This window comes from Helobdella robusta, assembly GCF_000326865.2.
Source record: "Helobdella robusta unplaced genomic scaffold HELROscaffold_12, whole genome shotgun sequence".
Lineage (NCBI taxonomy): Eukaryota > Metazoa > Annelida > Clitellata > Rhynchobdellida > Glossiphoniidae > Helobdella > Helobdella robusta.
The window spans coordinates 3,303,200-3,326,483 of NW_008703664.1; the positions used below are offsets into that span (position 1 = coordinate 3,303,200).

The 23,284-nt window shown below is 33.2% G+C and overlaps 4 protein-coding genes across 4 annotated transcripts; 3 read left to right on the forward strand and 1 right to left on the reverse strand.

Annotated features, from left to right (window-relative positions):
- Window positions 1-3,116: 3,116 nt before the first annotated feature.
- Window positions 3,117-7,090, reverse strand: HELRODRAFT_190387 (hypothetical protein). Its single transcript, XM_009013700.1, has 8 exons — window positions 6,968-7,090; window positions 6,502-6,595; window positions 4,730-4,901; window positions 4,306-4,469; window positions 4,092-4,204; window positions 3,868-3,931; window positions 3,596-3,714; window positions 3,117-3,503 (listed from the first exon to the last, which is right to left on the reverse strand). Exons 1-8 carry the CDS (start codon window positions 7,073-7,075, stop codon window positions 3,327-3,329), a joined length of 1,011 nt encoding a protein of 336 aa, XP_009011948.1. The 5' UTR covers window positions 7,076-7,090; the 3' UTR covers window positions 3,117-3,326.
- A 1,056-nt stretch (window positions 7,091-8,146) lies between these two features.
- HELRODRAFT_185317 (hypothetical protein) lies at window positions 8,147-14,646 on the forward strand. The gene is made up of 13 exons (XM_009013701.1): window positions 8,147-8,347; window positions 8,581-8,678; window positions 8,996-9,086; window positions 9,774-9,896; window positions 10,042-10,125; window positions 10,239-10,414; window positions 10,763-10,942; window positions 11,391-11,530; window positions 11,843-11,954; window positions 12,585-12,734; window positions 13,150-13,286; window positions 13,766-14,101; window positions 14,123-14,646. The coding sequence occupies exons 1-12, from the start codon at window positions 8,261-8,263 to the stop codon at window positions 13,819-13,821; spliced, it is 1,434 nt and encodes a 477-aa protein (XP_009011949.1). The 5' UTR covers window positions 8,147-8,260; the 3' UTR covers window positions 13,822-14,101; window positions 14,123-14,646.
- A 1,285-nt stretch (window positions 14,647-15,931) lies between these two features.
- HELRODRAFT_167995 (hypothetical protein) lies at window positions 15,932-18,995 on the forward strand (the record flags this gene model as incomplete). The annotated part of the gene is made up of 2 exons (XM_009013702.1): window positions 15,932-16,935; window positions 18,875-18,995. The coding sequence occupies 2 exons, from the start codon at window positions 15,932-15,934 to the stop codon at window positions 18,993-18,995; spliced, it is 1,125 nt and encodes a 374-aa protein (XP_009011950.1).
- A 2,763-nt stretch (window positions 18,996-21,758) lies between these two features.
- On the forward strand, window positions 21,759-22,979 carry HELRODRAFT_167996 (hypothetical protein; the record flags this gene model as incomplete). Its single annotated transcript, XM_009013703.1, has 2 exons — window positions 21,759-21,962; window positions 22,686-22,979. The coding sequence occupies 2 exons, from the start codon at window positions 21,759-21,761 to the stop codon at window positions 22,977-22,979; spliced, it is 498 nt and encodes a 165-aa protein (XP_009011951.1).
- Window positions 22,980-23,284: the final 305 nt, after the last annotated feature.

The following is a 23,284-nucleotide window of genomic DNA, read 5'->3' on the forward strand; positions in this document are numbered from 1 at the left end:
GTGACACGATAAGTTTTAATTTTTAAGCAAAATTTCATAGCTTTCTATAAGTTAAGTTTAAGAAAACTTATTAAGTATAAAACTTATCAACTGCCAAAGTTAAGTCAAGTTAAGTCAGAGATTATTGTCAGACTGTGACAATGATTGAATTAATTAAAAATAAATAAATTTTTAAATTTTAAAATAAAATAATGATTTTATATAAAAAAGTTCTATTCTAAATTTATTCTAACTTCTAAAAATTGTTGTGATTATGTTTATGATTCATAAGGATCAATCAGAGATCTATCCTGAGTTTTTTCATGCAGTAGTTATTTCTAGTTTATTTCTAAGAAAGGGGCATATCCTAACCGATAAAATTGATTTATCAATAAAAACAAATAAAATTCAATGTCAAAAATTGAGTTATTAGTTAGAGTTAATAAATAAGTTAATCTGTTAATGAATAAAATAAATAAAATTTCTAAACAAAAAAAAACATGACATTCCACTTTATTTTTATAAATAACTAATGCATAGAAAAACTCCGAACAGATCTCTAATTTTGTTAATTCGTTGTACTACGCATTTGAATTTCATAGGCACTATTTCATAGTCACTAATTGAAATTGACTAACTTCATAACCTATGGGGCATGGGCTGGCTATAACAAAAAACTGCAGTATAACTCACAAGTATAGAATAGATAACAAGTCATTTGAGTTGTTTTTTTATAAATTGTAAAATAATAATGATTCAAAACTATATAATATGTATTATAATAGAAAAATAACCTCAAAAGAAAAACGTCTTTTTAGCGTACTTTCCACTTTTCGCTTTTCACAGTTTGTCTATTGATTGCACAACAGGTTACTTTTGGGAACGGCAATAAAATGTTGAAAAGTGACGGTGATAACAACAGATGAGTAAACCGTGGAGTAAACGTTCGCTGTCAGCAGGTTGACAGAAAAGTGAGGCTTACCATATATAAATGGAAAAAATTTGTAAAAAGAGAGAAAAATAGTGGTTCCAATTACAGGTTAAATTAAATATATGGTTACAATTAATAAAGATTGCAATTTGAATTGTTTATTTATTGGAGGTTAGCATTTCAGCATTAGGATCAAAGATTTTTCTTGTAATTTTAGTTTTGTGTTTCTCTTTCATGTGATTCTTAATAGCGCCAGTTTATACGTGCATCGTGAGCCTACTCGATAGCTTGGTCATCGTCATACAAATGTATTCTGATTTATGGTACCCACACTCACTAATATTACATTTGAACAAATATATTAGATGGTTATGATCCATTATCGATCTGGTTTACTAGTGCAGTTGTTTTTCGTCACAAGAGATGACGTTCTTTGGTCGGAGTAGTATATTCGTAGTTTAATGCTATTGTTTTCGTTGGTTGCTTGGACGTTATCTTTTATGATTCTTTTTCATGATTTTTCATCCTGTTCGAAAGCGGTTGATATGTGGTTCTAATAATATATTATTATGTTATTTTTGTTATTATTGTTGGTTGCATTGTTGTTGTTGTTGATTTTTTGTTCTTTGTGTTCTATTATTTTCTGGATCATGGAATTTTTATATTGAGTAGTTTAGTAATTCTATCTAGTTCGAATCTCCTGCTTCCTTTATCAGAAGAGCTCGGTTTACAAAGGCAGATGATAATGGTGATAATAATAATGTTGACTTATAAAGCGCCCTGGCAAGCGACCGAGGCGTCCTCGAAACAAAAAACATCCTGTCAGACGTTTAAAAACGTTCGATCAAAATAAATTTTTTAATGACGACTTGAAAGACTGTGTTGAGCTGCAGTTCCTAATCTTTGGCGGAAGCGAATTCCAAACATGAGGAGCAGCATGTCGCAATATTGTTTGTTGTTTTATGCTGCTTAAAACGTAGTGCGATGGCAGAACGAAGTTGACGATTGTTTGTATTACTATGTAGCTTTGGTGTTTACTGAGGCTTTTACAATCTAGAACAGATATTCCTACTTCTTAAAATTAATAACTTTTTATCACCCATTTAAAAACCAACAAAAACCATTTACATATATATTATATGTAAAATGAAGATAGAAAACATTCATTATTAGCAAATCGTAGTCGTCATTCAAAGTTTCTCTTTAGTTTCCAATGTTTGAAATATTCAATTATTTAGAACTGGACTGGATTTGAGACAAGGCAAAGGCTACTGTATCGGGGCCTTGCAAAAAAGGGCCTTCAGAAGAACGATATTTAATTATGGTTTGGACACTAAATTGTTAAAAATTGTCTGCAATGAAGCAAAAATATTCACCAATTTGTTTTCATAACCAAATAATTGAAATTTTCGGCACACGCAAAACCTCCAATAAATAAACAATTCAAATTGCAATCTTTATTTATTGTAGCCCCCTCTTACCTTGTTTCTCACAAGTTTTGTAGTCTATGCTTTATCTTTGATTCTAGTGTGTCTCTTTCTTCTCAGATTAATAGCGCTGCTAGAAGTTCTTTTTTTCATCTACGTAGAATAAAAAATTTTTGCCTTTTCTTAATAATCCTACTCTTCTCCTTTTTGTTAATTCGTTAGTTTTATCTAGAATTGATTATTGTAACTCGCACTCTTCCTGATTCTACATTTTATCTTATAAGCAAAGCTTTTAACTCTGCTGCTCGTCTATTTGCTCGTGCTCCTTTTCTTATATATCTCCATATCTTGTTCTCTTGCACTGGCTACCTATGAAATACAGAATAATTTTTAAAATTTGCACATTTATGTATAAGTCTCAATCTAAATTATTTCCTAAATACTTATCAGTTATTAATTGAACCTAAACGCCCTGGTTTACGATCGTCTGCTTGTTCTCACTTTTTATTAATTCGTGTTAAGCACTCTTTTGCTAAATCTGCATTTGCTTTTTCTAGCCCTTTACTCTGGAACTCTCTACCTACTTCTCTATTACTTACGAAGTTCAGAGCGGATCTCAAGACCCATCTGTTTGCAAAATTCATTGAGGAGCGCTGTTGAACATCGCGGAAATAGCCCTTTATCAGCTAATTGATTGATTGATTGATTGATTGATTGATTGATTGATTGACTGATTGATTGAACCATATATTTTATTTAACATGTGATTGTAACAACTATTTTTCTCTTTTTTTAAAAACTTTGTTACATAAAATCTAATTTTAAAAAAATCGACACAAATTTTACAGTTAATACGTGATATGTTTTTTATATCAACAAATTGTTCAATTTCATTTTCTTAGCCTGATTTTTCTTTTTCAAATTTAAAGTTGTACATTTTTAAATGACTCTACTAGACGACTTTCAATTTTACTTGTTATTATTACCAGTTATTTGACTTGAAAGTTCGCAATGCTGCTCCAGCTGGGTGACTGATTTAGAAATTCCGTCATCAACTTTCTTGATCCGAGAGTTATGGGCACCATTAAAATATTATTGCGAAAGATCGCATCAATGCAGATTGCTGACAGAAATGTTGTGTTAGCAGCCAGAAACATTGTGCCCCCCTGAATGAATTTGTTTTGCTTATATAACAACTCTTATAACTAATACATTTCATTAATTAAACTATAATTATTCATTTAATGTTATATTAAACCTTATTTAAGAGTTGAAGTGATCTTGAAAGACTTCGGTAAGATGAAACGAAATCAATTATAATGTCTGCTCCTTTTGGCATTTCATGAAGCGTGTCTCGTAATATGTCAGGTTCGTAGTCTTAAAATTATGTTTTCAAGTTTAGTTTCAATTTAAAAAAATTTTAATCTATAAAATTAAAACAAAAGTTTTCAATGAAAGGCTTGAAAATAAAATTGTAACATAATATTGAAGAATAATTTTACATGCATATTTATGTTAGCGCATACTTACTTTCGTTTTTCCAAAACAAGAAATGACGACAGCCCATTTTTCTAGCTGAATCAACATTGTTCGCCTGATGAAAAAAATTTTTGGTAGTTAATTTTTAGAATAGAACAAAAATTTCAAGAAAATAAGAGTGAGAATCGAAAGCCAAATTAAAATTTTATTTTTAGTTCAATCTTAGAAATAGAAAAGGAAGCAAAATAAAAACAAGTCATATTGATGGACCAGACATCAGCATCGGCGTATGCAATTCTACTGCGCTCTTTGATGTCCTCGCTTTCAAGCAACATTCTCAGCGTCATCAGTCCAACGTCTGCACACCCAACTATCAGAATATTCACCACTGCAACAAACATTTCATCATTAATAACATTTTATACCAAAAATAATTTGCAAGTCGTTTCGGATTTTTAGTTTGAAAAAAGTAGAAATTAATTTGAAAACCCCGATAGATCTGCATTACTTCACTGGCCCTGGCATGCATTTGCTTGAATGCAGTGTAACAAAAAAACATCTCCCGAGTCATTCTGGCAACTGTTTCATCGCTGAGTGATGAAGGTGCTCTGATGAGACTGCCAGTGTCATGTATTTGCATAAATTCTGGCAATCTATAGGTGTAAATTATTTTTTCCAAATTAAATACTTCTTAAAACATGATAGACATTTGAAAATTACATACTGTAGTATCAAATAAATCCCATTTCAATAGTTTAACACCATAAATATAATGAACAAATGAATATTATTACTAAATTAAAATGTTTATAGGAGCTGTAGAAATTAACTAAGGAAACAGTTGTCGGGTTTAAATTATTCACATTGATGAAATTTTATAGCAAAGTTAAATTGGTGAATAAAAATAATTTACTCGTTTCTAGTGAGTAGCTGGAACTCTTTTGAAAAATAAAGAACGCATCGATCGCCAGGTTGCAGAGGTCGGTGAAGTTCCGGCTGATTTACTTGCTGACGTTGCAGTCCACCAGCTGGCTCACGTAAAAGTGATGGGTGCATGGAAATTATCGTCCCCGTGCACACAACATCTGTCAACAATCAACATATAGGAAGAGGTTTCATTTTCAGTATTTTATTTTCAATTCAATGAATGATTTTTCAATGATTTTCAATGAAGATTTTAATTTTGTTAAATAATTGATCCAATCACAAAATAAGTATCGTTTTAAATGAGTTGAAACAAAATGACCTATTTAGAAGAGTTTAAGAAATTAATGTCAAACTATAAAACAAACGAGTTAATACCGCATATTAGAAAATAAATTGACCATTGTTAAATGAATTCATATCTGACTTAATCAAAAGCAATCCAGTAAAAAATTAAAGTGTTTATTAATTGCGGTATAAAAATTATTTACATGTTCATGATAATTATCTGTTGATATCATGGCTTTGCTTAAAAATTTGTCGATTCAAACGATTTAAACCTTTTTCTTATTAAATTTTAGTCTATCGCAATGGTGAACCGCACCAAGTATTATTTTTTCAAGTTTTAAGTTTAGTCAATTTTATAAAAAATGTTTAATATTTTCCTCTTTAATTTAAAAATCATGAACCAAAATATAAGAATAAAATATGTATTAAAAGTGCTTCAACATTCTAAACACTCTGTTGTTCTGAATAATGAAACCATTGTTAAAGAAACGACGCCATATTGTATGAAGAAACCTTAAAATATTCGAATTTAGAACCAAAGTTATCCAAAATTTATCAACAACGCAGCTATCGATATTAAATTGTTGAGGAGGTCAATTATCACGTGACCATCACGTGATACTTTTGAACATCCTCGTCCATGACCTACAAACTATTTTTATTTTTGGAAAGGAAACATCGCATTGTTTCAATTGATCAAAAATAAGAAAATATTCTACGTGTATCATATATGCATATTGTATAGTACCAAAATAATAGGTCTAACTTGGTATAACGATAAAAAGAAGAGCTTATCTAATTATGAAACATCATTCTTATGTTTTTAGTTATAATAGTTTTATTATTATATGATGATTGAAAATGAATATTTTTTACGTTATTAAAAAAATGTAATCATAATTATTTGGAAATAGGATAATTTTATTACAACAGAAACGAACATTGTATATTTAATTAATGTAAGAATGAAATCACATGATAGCATGAGCAATAATGATAATTTGGTCGAACCATGGTTCAGGCTCATCATTCCGTCAGCGAGGTCCAGTTAGTACAAACAAACAAACGAACAAATAGAACAATCAGATAAACAATTAAAATTGCTGTTACTACAAACTTGAAAACAAGACGAGCGTATGATGCTCCGTTCATGAACGAACGTGATGCGATCATTTGTGAGTACAATTTAAGCGTGCAGAAGTGTTTGGGCACATGAATTTTGTTTAAATAATTCATATTCAGATTAGTCATAAAATTATTTCCTTTGTTTTTCGCAATTATTTTGAAAATTTTTCCGGTGAACTCTTATTTGCAATAATTTTATTTCCGTTGTAACAAAACTAAAAATATTGGAATATGTTGATGGAAGTTTACATTTGAAAAGTTTATTCGGTATAATTTCAAAATAATTTATTAAACATAGAAGTAAGCAAAAAATTGTTGAATGTGTAAGCAGTCTTTTATAGCACTGACCTGGAAGAACTGAGTTGGAGAAACGACTTCTTGGCTGATCCAACTCAGCGTCGCATTTCGGCTCAAACTCTGCATATTTTTCTATGTAGTTTACCTTGGAAATAAATTATGGAGACATTGACAATGTAAGTTATTCATTTATTTATAACTCCCTCTAACTTTCGTAAGTAGGTAAACAGGAACGATAACATTTTTTCTAAAATATCATGTCACATGGATTGATTAACGTGATTTGCCGAATGAAGGCAAAAACAATTAACGAATTTGTAATGAAGTTGTTCTAAAATTATGTTTTGCAAAAATATTATATTTCTATCCATAAAAACAATTAGTGTAAAATAGCCTCTAAAATAAAATAAAATAGTCTCTAAAATAAAATAAAATAGCCTCTGAGGAATATCTTAGAGAGAATGATACTAATAATGATATACAAGAATTAAAATCTCATATGAAATCCCTTAGTTACTTTAATGAGTACACCTCCAATTTCAGCAGACCAACAGTTGATGTAAGGTTCTGAGTTTCTTTGTCGCATCTTGCTCAATTTGTTTTTATTATTGTAAACGCTTGTCATCCAAAATTAAAAAAATGATTTTTAAATGTACGTACAAAAGATGTGTGTATTCGAACTCATCTAAAATTTATTGTCTAACATTGGATATTTATTTCTATCCAGGCATTTTTATATGGACTGCAGTCGTAAGCCAGCTAGCTCTTCATACTCGCTTATGTGTTTTATATTTAAATGTACATTGGTCACATATCACTTACATTAACTACAAACGCACGCACACGCTCACACACTCACACGCACGCGCACACACGCACACACTAAAACACATGATGGGGCAATTCCAACATAAATTTCAGAGTAATGCACACAACCACTGTTGCCCATTGGATAAGATAGGGTAACAGTAAATTCAGAGTGATTTAGAAAATATTTATGTGAGAACCACTTTGATTTTTCAGTTTTCAATCTTTTGAATTTCATTTGATCTAGGTTGATCTTAAATACCTGTGTTTTAGTAACCTCAGTAGTTTCGTAGTTTCGTTATCCAGTCTATTTCACTTTTCAATTATTCCCAAACTGAAAAATTGTTTTTTATTGATTACTAGTCATATAGTGGGAATTAACAAAATTAAAAAGACCTTAAATTTTAAAACGTTGATGAAATTTTGTTGCCTTAGCCTTAGTTATTATTGTAGTTCTGGATGAGATCGACAAAATTTAATATATTCAATTTAGAATATAGTCAAATGAACCATTCTAATACGTATTTTCAAAGCGTTTTATTCCATGGGCAGCCACTGATAACTGACAGTGAAATGCTGAAGACCGAAGACATGCCGCCAGCCAAATAAATGAACAAAGGATTGTGGTGTTGGCATGGAATTATATAATTCAATGGGTGTTGGTGTACATAAAAGCCAAAAGTTATCGCAAACACCACGTACATAAATTTTGTAACATATTTTGTCTGAATTTGTCATTGTGCTACAAACTTTATGGCCAGTCAGTTCTGGTCAGTATTTTAAGTATATGGTTGTGATTTTATGAATAAAATGAGGCAGTCGTCAAATTTAAATTATCGAATTGTGATCTGTGTGCTAAAGTCAAATGTAAGCAGAATTAAACAGATGATCGCTGAGAAGTTGGGTCGAAGTTTGAAAATTTAATTCTGTTCGACCTATCATCACAAATGTGAAATTATTCATTTGAATTTTTTACAAAAAAGTGAACAATCGGAGGGTAACGATGGCGAACCATCATCACAAGTCGTCTGAAATATCGCTTTTAAATTTTTTTGTCTTCAATCCTTTGCTGGGCAGGAAAGAGGGCGAGGTAATTCATTTTTTATTTTTATTATTTCAATTAATTTAATATATAATAATAAAGAACTTTAATTTAAGTTTTGTCACATTTAAATTTTTAATTTTTTTAAATCTTAATATGTTGTGCTAAAATAAATTATTTTAGTTTAGTTAATTTTAATATTTAATTTTTTTTATTAATTATTACAATTAAATTAATTAAAATTATTAATTGTATTGTTTTGTTACAATTTTGTTTAAAAGGAACATAAGAAACTGTTGTACTTTCATCCTTCATCCACTTCTTTAGATGCCAAAATCAAAGTTATCGGCCTTTCTGAAGCCATCATCAGATTTATGGAGTAAGTTCAATTGGCAACCATATTTATAAAATAGAAATTTTTTTAAAGCTGTTTGTGGAAGAAAATGTACATGATAATAGTTCAATATTTACATATAATGCTCAGAATTTTTTCAAAATTCTGACAATTAATTCTAAATTATAATGATAATGGGCTCTCTAATTTTTACTAAAACTCTAAACAAGTAATTTAAACTTCATATCATAAAAATGCTACTTTGTCATTAAGTTTTTTAATAATTTTCTAGATTTGTGTTTACAAATTACTGTGATAAATTTTATTGAAAATATAATAACCATATTGTCTTGGTTGACAAGGACATTTACAGAGTCACCATGTGAAAGCCTACATACTCAAAAAACGCGACAGTTGTACTTCAGACCAGAAAATGATTTCTGGATTGTAATGGTTAGCATTTTTTAATAATTTTCATTCAGAAATTGTGGTTTTCAGATTTCATTTTGCATGGCTTTGATTTGTGTCTAACTTCCATTACTCTTTATAACACCATCACTTTGAAAAGTTTATTTTATAACATTTCTTCTTAGCTATACTGATAAATAATTTAAAAATTAATGAGATATAATGTATAATATAATTTTATTAAGGTTTTGCTATAGTTCAATCTTCACTTATTCCATTTTATTACATTGGTGTTGGTTGTTTCAGGTTCTTGATGTATCAAGCAAACATAGCTGATCAAATTCATTTCAGCAAAAATAATATAGAAAATATTTACAATGGAACCTTTTATGCATAGCTCCAGTGGCACTTGTGTTCAAATTTGCACACTCTGGCATTTCGTAGATGGAGATTTTTTAGTATTCAGATCCAATCACAGCCATGCAGGTCTGTGCCATCTTGTTCAGCTTCAGTAAGATGCTGCATATGGTCCCATCCAAGCTTTCTGGTTTTCAACTACTCTTCTGTTTGTGTTTTTTTTCCTCAAACTTGTTTTTTGCTGAAGAGAGCCAGGAATAGATATGTGATATGTGAATATGCAACCAATCCAATCAAATTACTTTTTAATTGAATTTTAAGATGAGTATTTTTATTTAAGATAATTTAAAAAATATAAATTTTTTCATTCAACAGACAATAAGCATTCCAACGATACAAAAAATAACGGAAAATGGTGTAAAAATAGAATATATGGATGACCACGTCATAGACAAAACGTACCAAGCAGTTCTCGAAAAATCATACAGCATGTTCAAGGTAGGTGTCTTCTTTTATTTCTCATTTATTATGAAATGTGTCCAACATAGCTCTCCGTTTGAAATGTTAGTTGTTAATTGATTTTGATATTTTATTGTGTCCAGTTTTATTTGGCTGATGTTGTTTTGATTATTTATGAATTCAGTTGTTCAATGGTTCCATTTCACGAATCCTGAGTCACTCTGACATGGAAGCATTGAAGGATAGGTTGGAACATTTCTTCAACAAGGTTTCTTCAAGATATTTTGATAATGCAAAGAGATGTTACATGATGATTTTCTAAAAATATGTTGGCCCATTGAATTGGTGCATAAACATGCAACCTACCAAACCACCGAACAGTACCTTCCAACGTTGAGACTGAACCAGTCAGACATCCTGGATGTGTTTGGAGGCATCCACTACCTGCCCCTTGACAGATGCGTCTACTTGAAGACCCTCAGCTTGGTCAACAGGCTGGAATATGAAGTGAAGGAACTGAAGCATACTGTGATTCTGTACAACTCACGACTTGTTTGGTCGGTTTTCATGATAATCTTGCCTGCTGTTTTATACATATTTAAATGAATTTTTAAATATTTCTGCCTTCATTTGTGTTTTGTGATGTAGTCACCTGCAATTCATTAGCTCTCACAATGTGCATCTTGTGAGAGCTGTGATACTGTTTAGAACTAAAAACAATATTAAAATAAATTTATGACGCAATGTTATTAAATAAGTAAGACATTTTTCAATTTAATTAAACAGATATCCCATATACTGTCTATATTTAATGAATTGTGATGATAGATTGTTTCACATTTCATTGCATCAATGCATTTTGTTTATAAATTGATATAATGGCTAGAAGTTGCTGTTCTTCACAGGACTGGTATTGAGCAGGATGACATGAAAACCCTGTACCATTTCCTGGTCACCAGCTTGTACCCTGCTGTCATGGAGCAAGATTTTCATCCTTACACAGCTGCTCCATCCACAACGTCGTCGTCGTCATCATCAACATCATCATCAACCACCACCACCAAACCTGGCTTGAGGGTGGGAAAGTTAGTTGTGTGTCTTTCATGTGATGGATGTTGAGATTTAAAAAAAATTTATGGTGAAATTAATGTTCAATTTACGGCTAAGAAGGTCACCGCCTTGACAGTTTTTTTACGTTTCCAGCTCTTTAGCTATTAATGGGCGTTGCTTTTTTTAATTTGACGAACTAACTACTGATACTTTATGGGTGTGAGATTTAATTTTTACAAACTTCACAACTTAGAAGGTGCTATTGTTAAGATAAATGCTTTTTGAACTCTTCACATCGGCACTTCTTCCCTCACGTTCATCTCCGTGTGGCGGTAGATGTTTTTAATGATCTAGTTGTTGTTGTTGTGCATGAGCATTAATAAAATGAATTTTTGTTGTTTAATGTAATTCTTCACAATTTGCTTCTTCAAATACCGCCATTCCGATGCAATTTGATAATCTATTTATTTAATTTTTTACAAGGTTCATTTTGGGCCCACCTGACATCAGCAACAACCACGACCTCGGCCAGATGCCTCAGGTTCACCTGTCAAATGGTACCCTGTTGTGCAACCTTGCAGTCTACAAAATCTACGACGCAGTTATCTGTCTATTCATTGATGGTCATTATCATTTTTCGATTCAGTTTAGAAATTTATTACGTCTTGGCATTTCTCAGGCTCAGTTTAAGGAAATATTACATTTGCGGCTAAGGTGATACTAGCTGTTTAATCTGGACAGTAGGATACATTTCATACATTTGATTCTCTGTTTAATTGCATGTTCAAGCTTATTATTCATGCAGTTTGTACTAAAACAGCGTTCGTGTTTCATCTACATCACATGACTAGTTCTATTGGTTAAGCAATTGTAAATGAACTGGAATATTGATGACACCACGATAACATAAAAATATTTCGTTGAAATCTGTTCAGGCAATGTTACTCCCCCCTTCGAACTCTTTGTTAGACTGGACCGCTACTTCCACGACAACATGGAAGAGTTGGCCAACGAGTTTGCCCAGTACAAAATTAAACGACTCGTCGGGTTTGATAAATTTCCGTCATGTTTCATCTAACGAGTTTATTAACGATTTCTTTTCTGAATAATTATATCAATCAATGTTTTTGTCACCATCGCCATCACTCATCATCATCCCATCCTGCTACGGTTTCATCTCCAGTCATCGTTTTGTCATCCTTTCCTTCCAATGCTTCTGAAGTTTTTTCTCTCATTTTTTTTATTTAATTTCCATCCCGATTCAAGTTAACGAGAGCGTGCCATCTTGTGCTTGACTTGTTCTAGTCTGTCTCTTTCTTAGTTCTCTTATGTGTCTTCCGGATCTTGTCTTTTCAAATTTTGTTCCTCCTCTTCTCTTCACAGTGACTCAAATTTGTTTGGAACTTTTTTAGAGCCATGAAACTGTGTTTTCGTTGTGTTTCATGTTCTTCTCTACAACATGTTATAGGATAAAAATCGATTTCATTTAAAAATGTTTCCCGTGCATCCTCCTCCACACGGCTTTTCACTCTACGAATGCATCTTTCATTCTTGTCTCTTAGTATTTCATCATCAGCAAGAACTTTATGATCACCACCACCATGGTTACCCCAATCATCATCACTACCGACACCACTCATCATCATCGTCGTCGTCGTCATCATCATAACCTTGCAGTGCCCCCACGGAAGCCAGCATAAAGTACGTGTACTTCAACAAAGCCAACCTGGCTCAGAAGAGTTGCATGCATTCGTGGGATGGCGTCGTGTTGAATGTCAGTCCTGACGTCATGAGGCTCGTCTCTGCCATCAACCTCGACATCAACAGGTTCAACACTTCTTCTCACATCTCTCCGTTTTGTAAATTTGTAGTTTTGTTCCTGTTTTTATAATCTGCTAAGAGGTTGGCATAATTGTCTTAATAGCGGGTGAGGTACAAATTGAAAAATTGAATTTTTCCGTGTTACAGTCTTTATTTTGCGCTAACGTACTTTCGGTCGTATATGCACTTAAGAGCACGAAAGATTATGATGAAGAGAATTACGATGATAATGGCTGCCAACTATGCACACGATTATTATGCTATTATTGCATATGAACATGGTGGCCTTGGATGCTATTAACTAGAGATGTACCGAATATTCTTTCTGGCTCAATATCCTGCTGAAATTTTACATTCGGCTTCTGCCATTTGTTATTTGCAATAAGCATACTGTCTAGTAAAAATGCATCGTGATACGCAGTGCCTCAGAGACGGTTGAAGATTGTGAGACAGTAGTGAAGATTGCAAACGACTGTTGGGTGGTTGGCAAGAGGTCAGACCAGCGGGAGGTCTACGTCATCGTCAACCAGAAGAACGCCAACCTCATCGACATCAATGGTGATATTCTTTCTTACATTAATGACTGCGATTTTTTATAATTATTTATTCCATTTCCTATTTCAGTTTAGTTTTTAATTTTGAGTGCAATGTGATTGTTTTTCAAATGTCATAATTTTTTTTTATTTCTCATTTATTCATCATTTTGAATTTGGTTTTTAACTGCTCTATTATGTTCCGATTTATTTGCCACAACTTATCTTAATTATCTTTTTTTTGTTATGATAACGTTTGTTAATCCCCTTTCTAATCATGATAGTTTTCAATTACTCAGTCTTGTTTTCGGTATTCAAATAAAAGTTAAACAATTTTTTGTTTGAGTGAAAAACTGAAAAGGTGTTATTGAAAACATTAATAGGAGAAAAAATTTTGGTTGAATACATTATAAATAATAATAATAATAATAATAATAATAATAATTATTATTATTATTATTATAGTTAGTAATAATTTAAAATAACCCTGCCTTTCTCATGTAGAGGAAGTGAACAAATTGTGCGCCACCTTCTTCAACGACATATTCTTTCTCGACTGATGGATGGAACATCCATAGCCCAATCCATCACTAACTGTTTCATTTCAAAGAGAAAATCTTTTACTAACATTTCTTAGCCGAGTGCATGCATTTTGAAAACATCGTTTCATTTGTAACCAAATTTTTACCTATCTCGTTCATTCATTTATTCAGAAGTTGTTTGTAAATTTATTCATTTCGATGAATTCTTTCAGTGAATATTTTCATGATATTTATATTATATATCATGTATATATATATATATATATATATATATATATATATATATATATATATATATGTATATATATTTATTTATATTATATATAATAATAATTTATATATTTATAATATATTCGTTTTCACATTTTCATCGGTCATCGGAATGCGTTTTCGTACATTGTTGATATTTTATTTTCTCGACTTTTAAAATTAAAATTACTCAAAAAACAGTCGATTAATTAAAAAGTTTCAGTTTCGTTGTTTAGCTCATCCAACTAAATCTCAATTATTCTTTTGAAATTCAAACACTGAATAAAGGAAAGACGACGTGAACCAAATGCCATAAAAATTGCAGATGTAGGAGATGTGAATTTTTAATAGAAACGCACCGAAGGTTCACCTGGTCAAACATTTGGTCAAAATTTAGCATTCGACTAAGGCCTCTTTTTCTTTTTTGGGATCTAAAACAATGATTGTTCAATATTATTAGCGTGAAATTTATTTTTGCCCTCATAAAACATTTGAATTTAAACAAGAATTTCAATATTATCCCTATTAAGAACTGTTGGATTGCCATAAATCGCCTACTGATTTTTCTAGAGCTTGTTTTCCATTTTGAAAAAAACTAAATTTTTTTCATGATTATGTTTTTATTAGTCTTCGGCTTCGGCCAAATGGTGGATCAACTATTCGGCCTTTAGCCAAAATCACTATTCGGTGCATCTCTAGTGCTTACGCCAGGGGAAGCCGGTTTTTTTAAATTGCTGTTCAGTTGGACATCGTTGGTTGGAGGAAAAATTTATTTTTTTCGTTAGAACTGAAAGTTGTTGTTTGCAAGGGAATATTAATAGAAGCTTTGCTGACCAGGCAATGCAGAATCGTTTTAATTTTAAATATATTATTTGTTTTAATTTATTAGTTTCAAATTAACTTTTTTTTGGTTCGCTGTCGTTGTTACGTTGTGACCTACCATGTGATGACTGAATCGTATTCGATCGGCGTGAAGCTCAAATTATTTACTATTGATTTGCATTTTATTTATTGATAACTTACCTCTTGCGTATGCAAGAAGACGTGCAAAGTTGATTGAGATGGCGCTGTATGAACGCCACCTGCCTGTGTTGACTGTTGTAGTTACGTCAACATTTTACAAATTCACTTAATTTAGAAATTAACATAATAATATTGAAATATATAATTGGTGTTGTCTGATGCAAATGGTTAAACTTAACGTATTATAGGATATACATAATAATGCATTACAAGCGCGTAACATATAACAAACATCTCGAGACCGGCAAGCGTGCTAGTATAATGTATTTCATATGCTTAAGACGTTTTTAACGGATGTTTACATCGTTTAACATCAATACAACAGTTGTGTTTCTAAATATTTCATTGAACAACATAATGTAAGTAATGAAGAAAGTTTTATGAGGAAATGTGAAACTGACGGATATCAAATCTATATTTAATTTTAATGCTGATTTTTGTTAAATTCGTTTGACGGAAAGAAACCTTCAAACATTTGAGAACGTTCGGTTGTTTTTGTGCGGTTTCGAAGTTTAATTAAAATTAGGAGTGTTTAATAAGGTTAGTTAATTGTCAATTAAGTGCAGCTTCATAAACGTTTTATTGTCTCGTAAATTGAATTTGTTAGATGAGGATGTAGGATTAGATATTCATTTTAACTCAACAGCCATATGTAAAAAGTTTTCCGGTCATTTTCAAGAGTGTAATACGTTATTCCAACGATTAATCATCATTTGGTCCAGTTAGTTCTCTCCCAGCTTTCAGCATTTCGTTCCGTGCTTTGCATTGCCGGGCTGTGTTGCATTGCTGAATGGCTCCCTTATTCGTAATGTTCGACCGTTTAATTTGACGTTAGCAACTAATTTCTGTTCGTGACATGGCAGGATTTGCCACATACAATGAGAAACGTTTCTGGGAGATAACGAACAAGAAGGACAGCACGAACATTTACATCATCGATGGTGACGGCGGGAACATTTCACCGACCTCTGAGGACCTCCTCAGGTCCATTGAACATTCTCGTCCTCAACTTTCTACTTACAAGAAAGAAATTAGAGCCGCTAATGGTTGGATTAATTTGAACAACAGAACAAATACCATTCACAACACCATCTCAGATAAATGTGCACACACTCGCCAACACAGAGTAAACTTTTCAGATGTCATCACCCCAACCGCAAAGCACGCACCTTCTAACACGCGGAACAAAGTTGAAAGTTCCTCATTAGCTTCCAGTAAAAGAAGTTCGGTGAGATTCAAAACGTCTGCCCACAAGCGTGGAGATCGTATTCGGAAAAACAACAACGAAACAATAAGCAACGACACCAATGTGATCAAAAATAAAAATTTGCGCCACACATCTACTCATACGGCGTCTCAAGCCGGTCCCCATCAAACACGTCATGATTCCAATGCGAACGGTATTTTTAACTTAACCAACGATTTGAATAGCAATAAAATCACAAATGTAGATAGAGATGAGATGGATGAAAGCGACGATTCCGACATTTCCGAGCCTCCTCGTGATTCTTACAAGAACGTTGATGCGAAGTTGAAGAACAAAAAGTGGAAAAATAATAACGTTAGAAAGATCGGTAATGATAAATTAAGGCGACAGCTAAGCGAAGCTGGCGATGAAGATGAAACAACTCAACAACAACAACAGCAACAACAACAACAACACCGTGCAGACCGAAGTGCTGCTCTACATCAGGACTTCAACGACAACAACAATTATGGCGACGACAATGATGATTACAACAACGATTTTGTTGATGACAACAACAATTTTGTTGACGACGACAACGACAATAATGATGAGGACAGCAATGACGATAACTGTGAATATAATGGAAATGGATTGGCTCCGTCAAGAGGCAAGTCAGTATATAAAATATCATGTATGTTTGTAAGTTCAAGAGCCAATGTTTTACTACACCCAAGTGTGATATAAGTCAATGAATAGCTAAAAACTAATAGTTGATAAGATTATTAATTCACAAACTTGCCTTCCTGACGCATGCAAATATGTAGTTTAAAATCTTCTAGACGTGATTTCTTCCGACCATACCACGGATAGAAGCATTTATTATCATGAAGAGTTTTATGTAAACAAGCTGCAATTATACTAAAATTGATTGTGCAACAACAGCAGCAAACACACAACACACACACACTCGCACACAAACATACATTCTAAAAAAACATACACACATGCACAGTATATATTTTTAAATTATTTGAAAAATTGTACATACATTTACGTGCTCAAAGAGAATGATGATAATAATGTTTTGACAACATGCTGCAACAGTCGCAACTACATCAACGACAAATATTTAGTCTCGTCAATAATGATGATGACGATACTTATCATAATTAGAGCATTCGTATGTAATTAATTATATAACCTATACATACATACACATGAGCAACTTAAATACTAATACAGATTCACCACGAAAATACATGTCTAGATACGTGTCTAGATATAAATATGTAAGCATTTGCATCTTTCTGTTTGCGTCAAGTACCGCCAATAATTTATTCACCAGGCAGGCAACATTAGATGCAATTCACTGGCTTGAAACCATCACTTTGTTGCCTGGTTGTTATCTGTAAATTTAAGCGGCGGAGAAACAACATTAGCAGCAATACAATTTTTATTTCAAATCCCTCTTATTCTTATACAACTTGTTCAAACTGCAGAATGATTTGAACGTTTTAATGATAAAATTTCAAACCTTCTAAGTCCATCAGAGGATTTTAAAATCATTAATAACAAAAAACAATAAATGAATACAAATTTACAATAGGTTAAGTTAGACATAGGAAAACGAGAGATTTCGTAAAACAAATAAGTAAATATTGGTAGAGCACATTAATACATCCATCATTTATTCAGACTCACCAACCTTTTTGCAAGCCCACATGTTTATTTATGTGACTGTTAAAACTTTCTACCTCTTTAGGCAAACCAACACACAGATAGATACATCCATCATATAGACGCACAAATAACAAAACAAGAAACTCAAACTCAAATACGTTCAGAAAAGCGCGCGCGCGCACACACACACACACACACACACACCTGCCAAACGTTGTTTCACATCTGCACAAATAAGAAGGGGAAGCATGTGCGTGCACACATATGACTGCACGTCACAGAAACGGTAACTTATCGTTGCCACAACTGTTTCTTGACAAAATATTGCATTCATAAATTCAATTTCAATGTTATCATCTCATACGTAATATAAAACTTCTTCCAATTTTCTTCCGCTGTTCGTTTATCTTCCTTCAATTTTTCCTGTATCACATTTACGTGGTGCACATTTTTGTATATAAAATTATTTTGCAATTTTTTAAGAAAGCGGTGATTGTTTAGATTTATTAAATGTTGTTGATGTGGAGATATGTCGACAGATGTAGATATTATTTTTGTAATACCACATTCTCCAAATATCTAGTTATGCTCCGACAGAACTGTTAGAGCATGAAGCAGATTAACAACATTTTATCAAATTTATCAGACAACGAAGTAGATGCATCACATTAAACGAGAAAGCCGTTGATATGATGAACACCACCTTACACGTTCTACATAGGATTCAATATTCAATCGGGATACCAGTTCTGAGATACATATATGGAGAATATTATATTATGCAACATTTCTTAAATCAACTTAAACAAACGTTATTGGCTAGGGACTAATGAACATTTTTTTTCTAACTTAGATTTTTTTAAATTAAAAATAATAAATTCTTGTTTGTGATTATGAATTTATTTAGTGTGCGTTCCATTTTCACTCCAGATGGAGAACTGAGAAAAAAGTTTCTGGAAAACTGAGAAAAAAGTTTCACGAGTGGGCGGTAACAAGCGTGCAAGCAAATTGCAAACTTCTAATGTTATTTCTTCATCTCACCGACTTATAAAAACATTTCAATAGTAATAAACAATGGAACAGTGGTTGCTTATTTTTTTAAGCTTTCCAGTACTTCACAATCCAAAGTAAACACCGTTTCCACTTCTTTGTATATTTTCATCTGCTGTTTTTATACCAGATTGTACGTTGTATATATCTACTATTTTGAGCGTTCGGCATGTGTTGGAAATAGTTTTGTGAGAAAAAACATGTTAGGAGAAGGGCTGATTGAAGTCATCAATCGAATTATGAAAAACGATGCTCATTCAATTTGACGGTTGATTTTTGTCGTAATTTGATGCCATCATGAGCCATGTGAGTAGATTGACGTTCAAATGAGATCTTCAAACGTAATAAAAAGCAAAAAAATCCTAGAAAGTTATATATTTAAACACCTAATTAAGTGCAATGATTCTAACGTTTGCATTTGTTTTAAACATTTCCATAAATAGACGAACACATTTGAATGTTGATGGTTAGCACTTGCTTGTCGGAATTAATTTATTGCCTGGGGCGCAATTAATTCTGTTATTATATTGCCGTTAATTAAAAATAAAAACATTATCATGAATTTTTTATCAAAATTGGATTAAAAGGACTAACTCGAACTAAAGTGAACCATATGGAACATTTTTAATGTATTACGTGCCAACAGTGGCAGATTTAGTGGGCCGGTGGGCTGTGAGAAGTTTTTAATAAAAGCCAGAAAAAGAATCGTCGACCAAAAATTGAAAGTTATAAGCAAAAAAAAAGATCGCCAGCCACACTACCACAAATCTTGGCCTCTCGTGAAAATTTACACATTTTAAAATTTTTGCTCTCCTCCCTGTTAAAGTTTAGATCCGCCACTGAGTGCTGTGCCATGCTGGTTTAATGAAACTTTCCTGATGGATCACCCATCAAACACATTTCAGCTAATACATCAAATAACATAAATACATTTGCCACATAGAATTTATTTCTTAAGTCTGCTCTCCCTCTCTCTCTCTCTTTCTCTCTTTCTCTCTTCTCTTTCTATATCTCTCTTTCTCCTCTCTCTCTCTCTCTCTCTCTCTATATATATATATATATATATAATTTTTATAAATATATAAAATATACAATTCATCTATTTATCTACATACTTATCATGGAAATTTATATCTGTTATGAATAATTATATTATACAACGTATTTTAAATAATCAAATGTATTAAATATTTATGGTAAGTTAATAAACGATGTCTGTGAAATTAGGTATTTCAAAATGCAAATACTAATTGTATTGAGTTGTTTTGGTTTAACTGAACATGTATTTGATTTTGACAGGTCACTTCCAACTGCTGAAAGATGCAGAAGATGGAATAAAAGTCTTCATCCTACAAAACAAGGTTCACATTGTTAATGTGCTTCATTTCTCACTTCGCGAATATTAAACAAACATAAAAAATGCTGGCAACGTTTCAAGTACAAACATTCCTCTTAATGACTGCTCCAATCATTAACAGTTTGAAATTTTTATGTTCTATAATCTATATCATATAGTAGTGCCTACATAGTATTACACAATTTGTTTGTAATATTTTGCAACACACACACGCACACAACACATACACACACACACACACACACACGCACCACGCACACACAAGCACACATAGTAAATTTACCTATCTGTTTATTTATGTATGTATGTATGTATGTATGTATGTAGAAGAGTTTTGCACGGTTGTGATGGTGTTTGTAGGTCTGACGATCATCATATGAGCAAATATAATTTATTATCCTCAGGTTTTTAATTTTCGTTTGTATCTCCATAGTGTCAGTTGATGCTGTTGTTGTTTATGTTGCTTAATTTTTTATATTCACTTTGGTTTGTTTTCGATAGTTTATTACGTTTGCAATATTTCTTCCCCAGCAAACGCTCTGTTAGTAAAAGATGCTTGTTAATTAACATGGGAGTGTATTTACGTTGCTATCCACCATTCATTTCACAAATGCACACAAACACACACAAACACACACACACACAAACACACAGACAGACATACACACACTCAGACTCACTCACACACACAGACACACAAACATGCATCCTTACACTCACTACATAATTACCAGACGACAACGAACGATAAATAATGTTACATATGAATGAAATTTGAAAAAAATGAATTGATGTGTTAACATCCAAGAAATGCTCATTAAGTTAAGTGTATGTAGCGAAAAACTAAGCAGGTATAAAAAACGAGAATATTGTTAATGCTTATATGACCCCTATCTGAAATTTTGTTCAGAATTTTAGCATATTTATAAGTGAATGAATGAGTGAACAATTAATTTGATTGGCAGTTGGATTGATGAGGTTTCAACTTTTTCCACTCACAAACTCGTCTCCTTATTCATTAACATTGGCCGAAAACCACAAAGTTTTCTAACAAGGTATTCAAGTTATTCCATACATAAATTACTGAATTTTCTCGAAACTATTCTGAACGCCCACTTCAAAAGACAACAAAAACCTAAATGTGTGTGTATACACACATACATACATATGACGAAGTCATCCTCGGCGTTTGTTTGTGGCTACCTGGACGATGTCAGCTTGGCCGCAGAGGGTAACATCTTAGCGGTCGACTTCCTGTCGCTGAGGGTCGGCGCTTCTATCATTGGTCTTGAATTAAACACAAACAAGTGTGAACTACTTGTAAATGACACGTTTCAAATGCCACACGTGCTGGCTAATGTCCCCACAGTGCCCCATTCATCATTAAATTTTTTAGGCACTCCAATGATGGCCGGCGATCATCAGGACAGGTTTTTTAATAAAAAACTTTTTGAGCTAAGATTTGCCCTCGAACGTGTTTCTCTTCTCCCGGTCCACGATGCGCTGACAATCATCTGCGGCGCCCTCAGTTTGCCGAAATTGATGTATTTTTTGCGCACATCCAATTTTGTTAATGTGGCCATTTTGGGCGAATTTGAGGGTGCTCTGCGGGTGGCCCTCTCAGCAATTTGTAACGTCGATATTACCGACAAGGGTTGGTCTCAGGCTCAGCTGCCGGTACGATTTGGGGGTCTGGGGTTACTAAGCGTGGTTCAGCTTGCACCAATTGTTTATAAATCTTCCACATCTGCCACGTTTGACCTACAGTCTGCCCTTCTTCGGCAATTTAGTAGCCTACACTGTACTCCACCGACTCCAATCCAACCAACAGACCTTTCCCAGGGCAACATTTTGGAGAAAGCATATAAACGCACATTCAAAGAGTTGCTTTCCTCAAGCCCTGACTCGGCGACCTCAGCTCGCTTGCTGGCAGTATCCAGCGAGGCGAGTTGTGGCTGGCTGAGATCTTTGCCCAATACGTCGGTGGGTACCAGATTGGACGACGAAACGGTCAGGACAGATTGGCTTCCGTCTGGGGTTGGCCGTTCAGAGTCGATATACATGCAGGTGCGGCGCGGAGGCGGATGAACTCGGCCATCATGGTCTTGTTTGTCGTTTGGGCGGAGGTCGCCAGCAGCGACATTCAGCCATAAACGATTTTGTGTGCCGACTTTTTTTCAAGGCCTCAATTCCGGTTTTAAAGGAACCGTCGGGCATTGCGGCGCACGACGGTTAGGGTTAGGGTTAGGATGTACCTTGATCCCTTGGATAGCCGGCAGGTGATTGGCGTGGGACGTTACCGTTCCGGGCACCTTTGCTGAGCGCTACGTGCAGCTTACTAGCAAAGAAAGCGGTTTGGCTGCAACCAGGGCATCTGACGAGAAGATCAAAAAGTACGACGGAGCTCTCCCCTCGATGGAGTTTTTACCGATTTGTATCGGGGTCCTTGGTTCCATGGACCGTAACACCTCCGGGTTTTTCAATCGAATTTGTAAAAATATCAGTATTAGGTCAGGCGATAGTAGGGAATATTTTTTCGCTATGAATAATATCTCGTGCATTCTGCAGCGGTTTTTGCGCGTCTGTGTGTGGAAAAATGTGGAGTTGAATGCCGACGGGGTTGAATGACGTTATAGCAAATAAAATCAAATTTAGTCAGACGCTTGGCTTTTGGTGTCATTCGTCAATGATTTGGTTTTAACACATGCATACATACATACATACATACATACATACATATATAATATATATATATATATATACAAATATAGAAGTATATACATATTGTTTATACATATATATATACATTGTTTATTTAAATATAAGCATACATATTTAGAAGGAAACTTGGTGATAACAGTTAAGATAAGAGATTGCAGATACTGATAGGCTGAGAATTGGCTTAGTAATAACCACAATAATGGTAATAATAA